We start from the raw sequence: 11,522 nt of genomic DNA, 5'->3' as shown, positions 1-11,522 counted from the left end.
TCGAAACCTAATGATTGTTTTGACTTAAGCAGAGTTGCTATCATTAAACCACAGTACTATATCAGAAGCAACAACCTGAATCTTCAACCCAAACATGCAGACTGTTTATGTTGCTCATGTTCCCATCTATGTTCTCTACTGCACAACTCAGAAGGTGAACTAAATTCTCCAGCACCAGGCAAACGCAACGATCTCCATGAGGTTGTCATCATATCGCTATGTAACAGTAGAGAGGTTCACTGACGCACAGAAGAAGTATGTACTCTATTTTTTTTTTTATCATGTAATAGCATACAAAGATATACATCATACCCTTCTGTTACATTCATAATACACTAGTGAAGTGAACAGTACTACTCTGTGAGAGAAGAAATCATCTTCACATAGCTTTCATGAACCTGTTAATGGATGAGAATATTCCAGCAGCTTGAGTCAATAAAGATGGTTCTTCATCTGGTTTCTCTTCCACGTTCCCATATATAATCTGCACAAAATCAGCTATGCATTCAATTCCTTTCAGTGCAAGTAAGAATGTGACAACTCAAATCTAGTATTCAACTAACCTCAAGATCCTCAGCATCAGGTCGACCAATGAGTTCTTTGGCGAGTAGATACCGGCCGGGTCTGTCTTTATTGTCATAGAACACTTTCCATTTACTATAAATGAAGTCAGGACAACAAGTGATCATTAAATAGCATCTACGTAGAACTTAACCAGATAAGATAAATCAAGTCTTAGTCTTCTTACCCAGGATAACATCTGAAAACAGCACCAGCAGCTAGAGGTCTCATGGAGTAAACCGTAGTAAAAGAGCTACAAGAGTTAAACCGTGTTAAAATAAAAAAACATTCTCAACTCTCATTAAGGATCTTTTAACCTTTTATTTTACCTCAGGAAGTAACGCCTTAGCTTTCTAACGTTAAACCCAACCCCAACTTCCTCGCTTATAAGACGAGGGTTCCACATAACCAGAGGCCTTGGCTTGAAAGAGCACAAAGAAAAATGTTTTGTTGATGTTAGAAAATAAAAAGGTTCTTGTGTAAAAAAGTTAAAAACTATGTATTTGACAAAGCTTAGTTACCGGGTCATCAGCAAGCCCTTTTGCAATTTTCTCAACATATTCCAGCATTTGGTAATCAGGAACAACCATGACAATGATCTCATCTTCTTTCTCCACTGGTTTACGGTCACTTAAGCTGCATCACGAACATGGAACATGACTAAAAGGAAGTAAAAGAAATATCAAGATGAAGCAAAAAGTTACCTAGCGAATCCAAAAGCTGCATCCTTCCACTTATATTTTAGCAACGCAGCAGCTCCAGCATCTGGAAACACAGCTTTAACTCTCTGACAAACAACATTCCAAAAAGAACTATGAGCTAAGACTGCATGTAAAAGAAGTTTCATAAAACTGTTTAACTCACCTCACAACCAGTTTCTTCGATGAGTGTCTCCAAGAAAACGCGAGAAAGCTCCCAGAGTTCAGCTTGCGCACCTTCATCGTCTAGGAACTGTAGCTGAGGAATTAAAAGCTCCACCTGCGAGATTCAAGAGTCGAGACTCAGGGAGGAAAACTAGTGAATGATGATTATAGATTTAAAAATTCACTAGCTCTTACAATAGCTCTTGTTCCTCCCGAGTTCACAAACGAGGCACTTGCTTCACCTGATTGCCTAACAGCTCCCACCAAATCATTAGGCAAACAGCTGAAAGATAATAACAAATCTATAAGTAAAGTATTATTATATCCTCTGAAAGTACGGAACTAGAGATCTACATACTTTTCTAGTCATTTACTTGCAAAAAGACATCATTTTCAAACCATATGTTCCCTTGTTATTCCAATAGACACACAAAAACATTACAGAATCTAAGGAAAGCGACCAACTTTGAATCGAACTCGATGCTTTTCCTTCACAGAAACAGAAGAAGACACAGTACCCATAACATTTTCAAACCATACGTTCCCATAGACACGCAGAAACATTTAAGAAACAGAGCAAAGTTACAAACTTTGACTCGAACTCGACGCAAAAACAGAAGAAGACCCAATACCCATAACATTTTCAAACCATATGTTCCATTATTATTCCAATATACATACAAAAACATTAAAAAACAGAGGAAAGTGACAAACTTTGAATCGAACTCGACGCTTTACCTTCAAAAAAACAGAGAAAGACCCAATTTTTATAACATAGAGCGTGTTATGGAACAAAGTAAACAAGTTGAGAAAGTTTACTGAACCTATCGTCTTCTTCTTCTTCTTCTGGTGGGTCTTCAGCTTCTAGTGGTACTTCCTGTGAAGTAGAAGCTGATGAGGTCTGTTCAAGAGGAGAATCACCCTGAAACTTATCGAATTTGGCACATGTTCTTAGCTTCGAATCGGGAGAAGCAGAGACGCCGCCGCAAGAAAGAGAAGGCGGGAAAAACTGAGTGGTGGAGAAGGAGGAGCTGGTGAGATAGCCATGGAAACAGCTCGGTACTAAAGAGAAAGCCATGACCAGAGGTTCTGGCAATCCTGATATCGAAATCCAATCAAATTGAACTACAACAACACAGGGGGGGGGCGTCTATGTAAATTAGCATATATGGGACCTTTATGTAAAATAACTAGAAGTATAGGAGTTTGTTATTAAATAGTAAACACTTTTATCCTTTTTTTGATCGGAACCCTCTAGGTGAACAAGAGGTTTAGAAGTTAAACGGGCTTTACAAGTAAACGTATCTGACCCGGTAACCCGTATCCGGATCCGTATTCTGACGCTCCTCTTGATGAATGAATAGAAGAAGATAATATCTAGAGACGTTACAAAGCTCCTCAAATCTAACGGCTCTTATTCTTCTAAATTCAAATTCCCCCTTTGACCTAACACTCCTCGCTATCTCTCTCTCGTCTCAATCTCTCTCACTCGATTCTCTCAATCTCTCGATCTCTCTCTCTCTCTTTTGCTCTCGATCTCGTTTCTTTGGGTTCGTAACGCAAATCCGCCATGGAAGGTACGATACTCGTTTCTTGATTGATCTGTGCTGTTCGATCCGTTTTTCTCGATGAGAAACGAAAACGATTCGCTGATTTTTTTTTTTTTTTTTTCAATTTCTCGCAGATCAACATCCACAAATCTGCTACGAAGGTGTCTCGCCGTGTGAATCGAAGGGATACTCTGCTGACAATCACGATCCCGACGCTGGTAAGGGTTTTCTCGTCCTATCGATTGCTGAATCAACTCACTGATCGTTGTCTCTGTATTGAATGTGATTCTCCTTGCTGAGGAATACTAATGTGTGGTTGTATGACTGATTTGGCTGGAACAGTGGAAGAAAGTGAGGATACTATTACAAGTGGGAGCCGAGAAGTTTCTCCAGCAGGTGGACCAACGCTTCCAATTCTGCAGAAGATTGTTGATTTGAGTAGCAAAATCAAGGTACTCCCTTTCAATTAACAACATTACAACACTTCCTTATGAGTTGCAGTAGAAAAGAGAGTAATTTTGTTGTTTTTTGTTAACCCTTTTCAACTTCGTTTCATAGGTCTTGAAGGAGGAACATGCGTTGGTGTCCAACCAAGTAAAAGAAATCAAGAATTGTTCTTTCGTAGAACCTGAAATGTCAAAGGCTCTCCAGCTTCTGAGTTAGTACCTTTTAATTTTCTCTATACAAGACTTGCTTGCTTTGATTTTAGATTTGTACCTCAAATGCAAATACTGATGTAAATCAACGTGTTCCATGGTAGATACTGAGCTTCGAACTCTGAAAAAGCAGTACTTGGAAGAGTCATCAGAGAGGAAGCGGTTATACAATGAAAATATAGAACTCAAGGGAAATATCAGGGTCTTTTGCAGATGCAGGCCTCTTAACCAAGCTGAAGTAGGGAATGGCTGTGCTTCTGTAGTTGAGTTTGATGCCTCCCATGACAACGAGCTTCAAATACTTTCAACCGATTCCTCCAAGAAACATTTTAAGTTTGACCATGTGTTTAAGCCTGAGGATAGCCAAGGTAAATTGAGGGGTGTTTTAACTTTGTTATGGATAAACCTTTGCTCTTTGAGTACTACACCAATGAGTCTTCTTATCTGACTGTACTGGGTGCTTCCAATGTCTTCTTTATGTGCAGAGACGGTTTTTGCACAGACCAAACCTATAGTTACTTCTGTGCTGGATGGTTACAATGTCTGCATATTTGCCTATGGCCAAACTGGAACTGGAAAGACATTTACCATGGAGGGAACGCCAGAGAATAGAGGAGTGAACTACAGGACATTAGAAGAATTGTTTCGCTCTTCAGAGAGTAGAAGCCGTCTCATGAAGTTTGAGCTATCTGTTAGCATGTTGGAGGTTTACAATGAGAAGATAAGGGACCTCTTGGTTGATAACTCAAACCATCCTCCTAAAAAGTAAGTCCTTCATTTTGTTGCTTGATAAATAGAATTATATCGCCTTACTGTTTCTCTTTTTGTTAGAAGCCAAAATAACAGTGTGTTGAATGTGTTGATTTAATGAAGGTTGGAAGTTAAGCAATCAGCAGAAGGAACACAAGAAGTCCCTGGATTAGTCGAAGCACAAGTTTTCAACACAGATGAAGTGTGGGATCTGCTCAAGAGAGGGTATTCTGTTAGATCTGTGGGGTCAACAGCTGCAAACGAGCAAAGCAGCCGCTCTCATTGGTAAGCTAAAGAGGGTTTGGAGACTAAAATCATGTGAAACAAAACTTTTTTCATACTAATAAAGTTTTCCTTTTGTGCAGCTTGTTGCGTGTCACAGTGAAGGGAGAGAATCTGATCAATGGCCAGAAAACCAGAAGCCATCTTTGGCTGGTGGACTTGGCTGGAAGTGAGCGAGTAGGAAAGGTAGAAACTGAAGGAGAAAGGCTGAAAGAATCTCAGTTTATCAATAAGTCGCTTTCAGCACTCGGTGATGTTATCGCCGCACTTGCATCAAAAACAAGCCACATTCCTTACAGGTTTTCCCCTTCGTCCCCTTCTGTCAAGACATTTTGCATTTGAGCTTTACTAATTTATGTTCTTGACAAACTTTTGTCTCCTTGTTGTGCAACGCCAGAAACTCAAAGCTCACTCATATGCTACAAAACTCTTTGGGTGAGTAAAACTTGTCCTATTTTCCGTTGTTTACATGAATCATAAAACATGTTTTTGATCTTATGTTGTGACCATTTCACTGTGACTTTGCAGGTGGAGATTGCAAGACGTTGATGTTTGTTCAAATTAGCCCAAGTTCTGCCGATCAAGGAGAGACACTTTGCTCCTTAAACTTCGCAAGCAGAGTTCGCGGAATCGAAAGTGGACCTGCCCGGAAACAGACGGACGTGTCTGAACTCCTCAAGCTAAAACAAATGGTAACGCAATTCCTCTGAGCTCTTTTTCACCTAAGCTTAAACTTAACTTTAATCTGACTTTATTTTGTTGTCTTTTTTTTGTGATAATTAACAGACTGAGAAGCTGAAACAAGAGGAAAAAGAAACGAAGAAGTTGCAGGACAATGTGCAGTCACTACAGCTACGCCTCACTGCTAGAGAGCACATATGCAAAGGACTTCAAGATAAGGTAGCTAACGGATCCCATGTGTTGCGATTGTTCTCTTCTTCTAAGTTCTAACATTTAAAACCAAATCATTTTTGCAGGTTCGTGATCTGGAATTTCAATTAGCAGAAGAAAGGAAAACCAGAATCAAGCAGGAGACACGAGCTCTAGCCACTGCATCATCAACAACAACATCTAGACAACCGAGAGAGGCACTACCGACGATCACAGAGAAAAAGCCACCATTGGCTCCAACAAGATCAATGAGAATGCCACTCAGAAGAATCACGAACTTCATGCCCCAACAATCCTCTCAGGGACCTCCTCCTGCCAAGAGATTCTCAGACGCAAGTCACGCAACAAGCAAAGAGAATAACAATGGTAACAATAACAGCCTCAGAAGATCATCATCAGTGGACATCAATGCACTAATGAAACCAAGAAGAAGCTCCATCGCATTCAGACCAGCTCCTCCTCCACTAGCCATTGCAACAGGTAATAACAAAACACTCCAGCCGAGAAGGAGAGTCTCTATTGCAACACTGAGACCAGAACCATCATCGTCTTACATGATGAACATGACCACTCCATCACGCGCTCCTTCTATTTCTTCCTTCCGTGGTGGTAACCCGAGAAAGGCGAGATACTCTAATCTCTTCACTCCGGATCGCAATCTGGTGACTCCTAATGCAATGAAAAGCAGCAGCAGATTCAACAAGAGTCCTGTTGTAGGAGGAGGAGGCAGCGCGTGGAAGCCGACCCATCCAACAGTGGTTGCATTGCAGAAGAAGGCTGTGGTGTGGAGTCCGCTTAAGTTCAGGAACAGAAGACCATCTTTCATACCGAGGCGAGCTTCTTCTGCTGCCACCGATTTGGTCCGGAGGGAACAATAGTGGTCTTTTTATTCACCGTCTTTGTGAAAGTGTTTGGTCTATTACATTCAGGCTGTCTGTTAAAATAGGATCTCGGTTGCTTTTTTTCAAAATTGATTTCATTCGAAGTGTTAACTACAACTCTATTGAGACCTTTTGTGCTATGGCTATATATATATGTGATGAATTTTAAAATCTCGGCTTCAATACATTTGATAGAGAGTGCATATTACAGAAACAAAAGATTATACGACCTCTCAAGGTTGATCACTTATATCCTCCTTACTTTTGGAGAAACGATATACGACATCCTGCATTTCATGAGACCAATGCCAAAAGAAAACTACAACCCCCTAATACTCGCAGAAAGCCTCAAAACCGGAAGCTGAAAGCGTCAGCAGCAATATCAGAGTGGGAACGAACAAAGAGAAGCAGAACAGACTGAAACAAATGAGAACAGAAGCAGATTCTCTGCCAGAGGTCGTTATCGGATCATTTTCAAGGTCGTTTCTCCACAGAAAATAGCGGAAAGGTGTGGATAATGAAAATAGTAGTAATGGTTAATATGGAGAACAGAGCAAATAAAGACAAGACCCCACATGAAGGAGATGAGAAAACTTTTGTTATTGAAGATCAAGAAACTCAAACACAATCTCTATTGTTGTGACTATATGTTCTCTCTTTTTTTTTTGTTCGCTAAATGTTTGTGTTCCTACAGATCAACTATTACTTCAAAACCCAGTTCCATTAATCCTCTAAAAAACAGTACTCTCTGGTTGTTAAAACTTGGGAATGTTAAACAAACTCAGAACAAGAGATTATCTATCTTCTTGAAACACTGAGTTCTTCATTCTCAATCTTCTCAGGCAGAAGCGCTCTTTCTTGCGGCATACACGCGGTATGCAGCCAGCCCAACGACCACAGCAGCAGCTCCAACTGTTCAACAAATTAAAAAAAGAAGGAAGAAATTTCACCAAATATGAGTTTGTTTGCTTGTGAGAAAATTTGTGTCAAAGACTGGAAGAAAACGTACTTGAAACAGACAAAAGAGAGCGGTTGATTAGCCTGTTGTAATGTTTGCGGCTCTTTCCTGCTTCGGTCTCTGGAATACTCAGATGAGGATGTTGCGCTGCAGTAACGATTTTGCAGAATAGGTTGTTGAAGTCCCCCAACTTCGAGCTGATGGATACAGGAGGCTCTATTCCCATTTCTTGTGTCACCTGCATAAATAAATATGTAAGGTGCTTTAAAAGTGATCCGAGCTATCTGCATTGACTCAGAGATCAATCAATAAGAACCCTTACCCTGGTGGAATCTTGTATGGAAATTTGGGATGATGCAATATCGTCTTTCGCTGAAACCATAAGGCAGGGAACCTCATATCCAGTGGCCTCGCCGTGATTTGCAACTTCTACAAGCAACTCACTCGCTCTCTTCCAAGACGACTCATCAGAACTGCATGAAACAAGAAAAAAAAAACCATCAAACAGCAAACACAAAACCTCCTCAAGGTAAGTCAGACATTTACACCCAATGAGCGCATTTGTTACACAAAAACTACCTGTCATAAACGAAGATAGCTATGTCACATGCAGCCAAAGACTCCTTGGATGAAAATATCACTTGAGCTCCATCTGCTGGAATTTCCCTCATCACAAGAGTTTTCTTTGCACTCTACACCAATAGAGATTTGTAATTATCAGATTAATGAGCAAATTACATAAATAAACATAGAGAAAAATAGCCTCAAAAGATGCCACAAAACTCATCAAAGCTTATCTAGCTAGTTCCCGTCTCAAAGTCCCGATACTAACACTCAAGCTTCCCATTCTTGTTCAGTATTTTGCACAGCAGACACTGTTTGCGACGACAATACACACAAAAATGAGACAAATTGCAAAAAGTATTCCCACTCGCCTTAGTTTCATCGACCACATTTACTGCATAACGCTTGTCAGTGGTTGATTCCGTGTTATCAGCATATGACCTAGATCATGAAGAGACATAAGTGTAAACCACATGCGAAAGGGTTATACTCTTTTGGAACGAGCTAATATGACAAACCTTCCAAGAAAGCAATTGAGTAATGCAGATTTTCCAGCGCTATTGGGTCCAAAAACAAAGCACTGGACAACTTTTCTTTCACACTGTTTCTTTTTGCGATCTAAAAGCCTTTTCCTAGTAAAACGAATGGCAGAAGATGGATCACCCTGGAATCCAATGTAAATCAAATTTTCCACACTGCGAGCAGGTTCTAATAGTGTCATCAGTGACCACTGCAAGGATAGAGTTGAAAGATTAGAAAAAAATGAAATGAAGACGAATATGTATTTGCAATTGTGCATGTATACATAATGTTCCTTAAGTTTTGATTACCAGTGAGAGGAAAGCGTCAGACGATAGTCCTCCAAGGGCAGTTTTCTCTGCAGCATCCTCATATGGAGCTTCCTTCCAGGGACTGCAATTCATAATTTGGCGTTTTAATGTAATTCAGATCTGATAATCTAAATTACACGAACTTTGCTTTCTGGAGGTGGAGAATGTACCTTTCAGGAGCAGTTGAAAAAAGATCCTCGATCTCTTGGGGTTTCAGATTATTATCCTGCAAAGTGAAATTCATTATGACAACCATAAAAACTGCAACCTACGCCATTTAGTTAAAACAAAGAAGCAGACTTACCCCATCCGCATCAAACAACATATACTTTCCTTTCAGGAATTCGATTGCTACATCTGTCAGCTCAACACTCTACAAAAAAACAAAGAACACAACCATTAGCTGCATAATGCCAAGTAAGGCAAGTTAACTGTAAACCAGCAATGTAACTTGTGAGCAGTAGTGAATTTACAGGGGATTCTATTTTTGCAGTTTACCTGATCAGGTGCTCTCTTGAATAATGATGGTGGAAGCAATTCATCAGCGAGTCTTATATCATTGTTATACCCGAACTTCCTAAGCACAGTCCATGTTGTCTCAAGCCTACCTTTCTCAATGAAAAGTGCATGTAGAAACAGGAACCCAGTCAATGTCAGTCCTACTTCATTCACACCTTCTGGCAACTTTTCTTGCACAACCCTCTTAACACCATCGACTTCAGAAGGCTGCAGTGGCGCATGGAAGCACTTGACCTATTCGAGACAAGTATTAGGTGCGTCACTGGGGTAAGAGAATTGTAACTTCTTCAAAGAAAAAGTCTGAAGAGGAAATAAAACCTGAAATGCATTTAACTCAGCCTCGCTTAGAGCACCATCTTTATCATGGTCACAGAGTATAAAGATGCGCTTCAGGGCCCTTACACACCGTGGCTTCAATGTCTGGGTTTCTTGATCAAACAGAGGTGCTGTTGGATGAATGACAGTTTTTTGCGCATAATAGAAAACTTCTTGTGCCTACAGGAAAAGGTTTTTTTCATTTTTGAGCTAAGACATATAATAAAAATCCCGAAGAGGAATAAGAGAAGTCATGATAACCTGGAGTTGCTTCAGGGCAGAACACTCGATACAAGTCTCAATCTCCCGAAACTGGTGCATTATAGGTGCCATCACTTCTTCGAGGACGACCGGGCTGTTGTCGTCTCTGAGGTCAAGCTTACAGCCTGCTACTATTATAGGAACTTTTACCTGTTCAAAAAAAAAAGGTCACAAGCCAATCTTAATAAGGTAACAGCAAATCTTCTACACATTTCACCACAACAACAGCGATATGACCTACTACAAAAAAGAGGAAAATCAAACCTCTAACAGACGAAGCTCGGGAAGCCACCTGAGACTCAAACCTTCGAGAGTTTCAGGTCGGTCACAGTCATATGTCAAAACCACTGCATCTGCGAGCTTCAACTCCTCAGCAACCATGCCCTTATCTTCCGGCCTGAAATCAAGATAAAGAAACATCAAAAGATGTAATAGTAATCTTTCAAGTCTTAAGAACCCTAAAGTATGAGACTCATATGCCATAAAGTCACTTTCTCTCCCATCACCCAAAGCCACATTCTTTATCCTATCTCCAGAAGCAAATACAAAGAGAGATGAATACCTTGAGGAAGTGTCAACAAGGGTGACGGGTATACCATCAGGGAAGAACTGAAAAGGCAGCTTGGTGTCAGGCAAAACAGGAGGGGCATTGGGAGGGAAAGAATCAGTGGCTGCAGCGACAATCAAGCTGGACTTTCCAGTGCCCTTGTCACCAATCACAACGATCCGAACAGAGTTATTAGGTGACGCCGCCGCCATCTGGAAACTGCAACGAACACCAAAATTCAATCCCACAATACACGAATGAACCTAATTCTTACTGACTCTACAAAGAAAAAGGAACGATCTTTGCGTGTCCGAGACGAAAAAGACTGAAACTTTGCAACTGGGTTTAAAGAAGATTGTGAAGACTGTGAGGAACAAGGCGAGTTTTCAGCAAGCATGCATGATAGAGAAAAGAAAGATTAGATAGAGAAACAAGAAGCAAGCGCTGACCTTAAACTGGAGGATGAGATTGAGAGAGAGAGACGCTCGAGGTTTGAAAACCCCTTGGAAGAAGATAAACCCTAGAGTTTATTAGGAGAGGAGTCGCAACGAAAGAGGAGGAGGAGATTAAGCTCTTAAAGGCTTGCTTTTCTTCGCTTCTATTATAGTGGCGTTTCCGTAAATACACCTTTTAATATCCTTTATCACCACGCAAAAGTAAATTTTTTTTTTATATATTTTTCAAAAGTATTTTTTCCAGATTTGCATATTATGTTGTTTTCTATGTATATGAAATGCAATTTCTCTTTTTATTTTGAGACTCAAAAGTAAAATTTTAAAATTTATTTAAGTAATTAAGTATTTTTCTTTTTTAAGTATTTAATGAAAGTGTTCGTTTTACAATTCACTTTTTTTTTGGAGGAAAAAAGCTTACAAATTATTTAGAGCATTTCCAACGTCACTCCAAAATTTACTGCAAAATATAATGGATTATGCAGTAAATTTTGCAGTGGAGATGAAGATGTTTTTAATGTGCATGTCTTCTTAAAGATTTGTGAATTCCTATGGCTAAAATATCTATGTTTTCAATTAAGGGTTTTCACAAATATTATTTTTTTCGTTTTTATTTAACTATGAAACTTTACAACTTTTAAC

The 11,522-nt window shown here is 39.8% G+C and overlaps 2 protein-coding genes and 1 pseudogene across 2 annotated transcripts; 1 reads left to right on the top strand and 2 right to left on the bottom strand.

Moving 5' to 3' along the window:
* Positions 1 to 240: 240 nt before the first annotated feature.
* BNAC09G03230D lies at positions 241 to 2,563 on the bottom strand. The gene is made up of 9 exons (XM_013877559.3): positions 2,249 to 2,563; positions 1,620 to 1,707; positions 1,426 to 1,539; positions 1,266 to 1,348; positions 1,083 to 1,197; positions 891 to 982; positions 749 to 814; positions 564 to 657; positions 241 to 484 (listed from the first exon to the last, which is right to left on the bottom strand). Exons 1-9 carry the CDS (start codon positions 2,500 to 2,502, stop codon positions 380 to 382), a joined length of 1,011 nt encoding a protein of 336 aa, XP_013733013.1. The 5' UTR covers positions 2,503 to 2,563; the 3' UTR covers positions 241 to 379.
* A 241-nt stretch (positions 2,564 to 2,804) lies between these two features.
* On the top strand, positions 2,805 to 6,605 carry LOC125593284 (kinesin-like protein KIN-14S). Its single transcript, XM_048769705.1, has 12 exons — positions 2,805 to 3,001; positions 3,109 to 3,192; positions 3,317 to 3,426; positions 3,533 to 3,632; positions 3,735 to 3,998; positions 4,116 to 4,395; positions 4,504 to 4,665; positions 4,746 to 4,961; positions 5,060 to 5,097; positions 5,191 to 5,354; positions 5,449 to 5,562; positions 5,640 to 6,605. Exons 1-12 carry the CDS (start codon positions 2,995 to 2,997, stop codon positions 6,429 to 6,431), a joined length of 2,331 nt encoding a protein of 776 aa, XP_048625662.1. The 5' UTR covers positions 2,805 to 2,994; the 3' UTR covers positions 6,432 to 6,605.
* A 410-nt stretch (positions 6,606 to 7,015) lies between these two features.
* Positions 7,016 to 11,053, bottom strand: LOC125593285 (annotated as a pseudogene).
* Between the last annotated feature and the right edge of the window lie 469 nt (positions 11,054 to 11,522).

The sequence above is a fragment of the Brassica napus genome, chromosome C9 (assembly GCF_020379485.1).
Source record: "Brassica napus cultivar Da-Ae chromosome C9, Da-Ae, whole genome shotgun sequence".
Lineage (NCBI taxonomy): Eukaryota > Viridiplantae > Streptophyta > Magnoliopsida > Brassicales > Brassicaceae > Brassica > Brassica napus.
The sequence above is the reverse complement of the archived record's forward strand: the minus strand, read 5'-3'. Positions and strand labels throughout refer to the sequence as shown.

Excerpts from the sequence above, each read along its gene's own strand:
- BNAC09G03230D (XM_013877559.3), bottom strand. The coding sequence starts at position 2,502 with ATGGCTTTCTCTTTAGTACCGAGCTGTTTCCATGGCTATCTCACCAGC. Across the intron at positions 1,540-1,619 it reads CGGGAGGAACAAGAGCTATT|GTGGAGCTTTTAATTCCTCA; the intron begins GTAAGAGCTAGT and ends TGAATCTCGCAG. Across the intron at positions 983-1,082 it reads AAGGGCTTGCTGATGACCCG|CCAAGGCCTCTGGTTATGTG; the intron begins GTAACTAAGCTT and ends TGCTCTTTCAAG.
- LOC125593284 (XM_048769705.1), top strand. Across the intron at positions 3,193-3,316 it reads CAATCACGATCCCGACGCTG|TGGAAGAAAGTGAGGATACT; the intron begins GTAAGGGTTTTC and ends TGGCTGGAACAG. Across the intron at positions 5,355-5,448 it reads TCCTCAAGCTAAAACAAATG|ACTGAGAAGCTGAAACAAGA; the intron begins GTAACGCAATTC and ends GATAATTAACAG.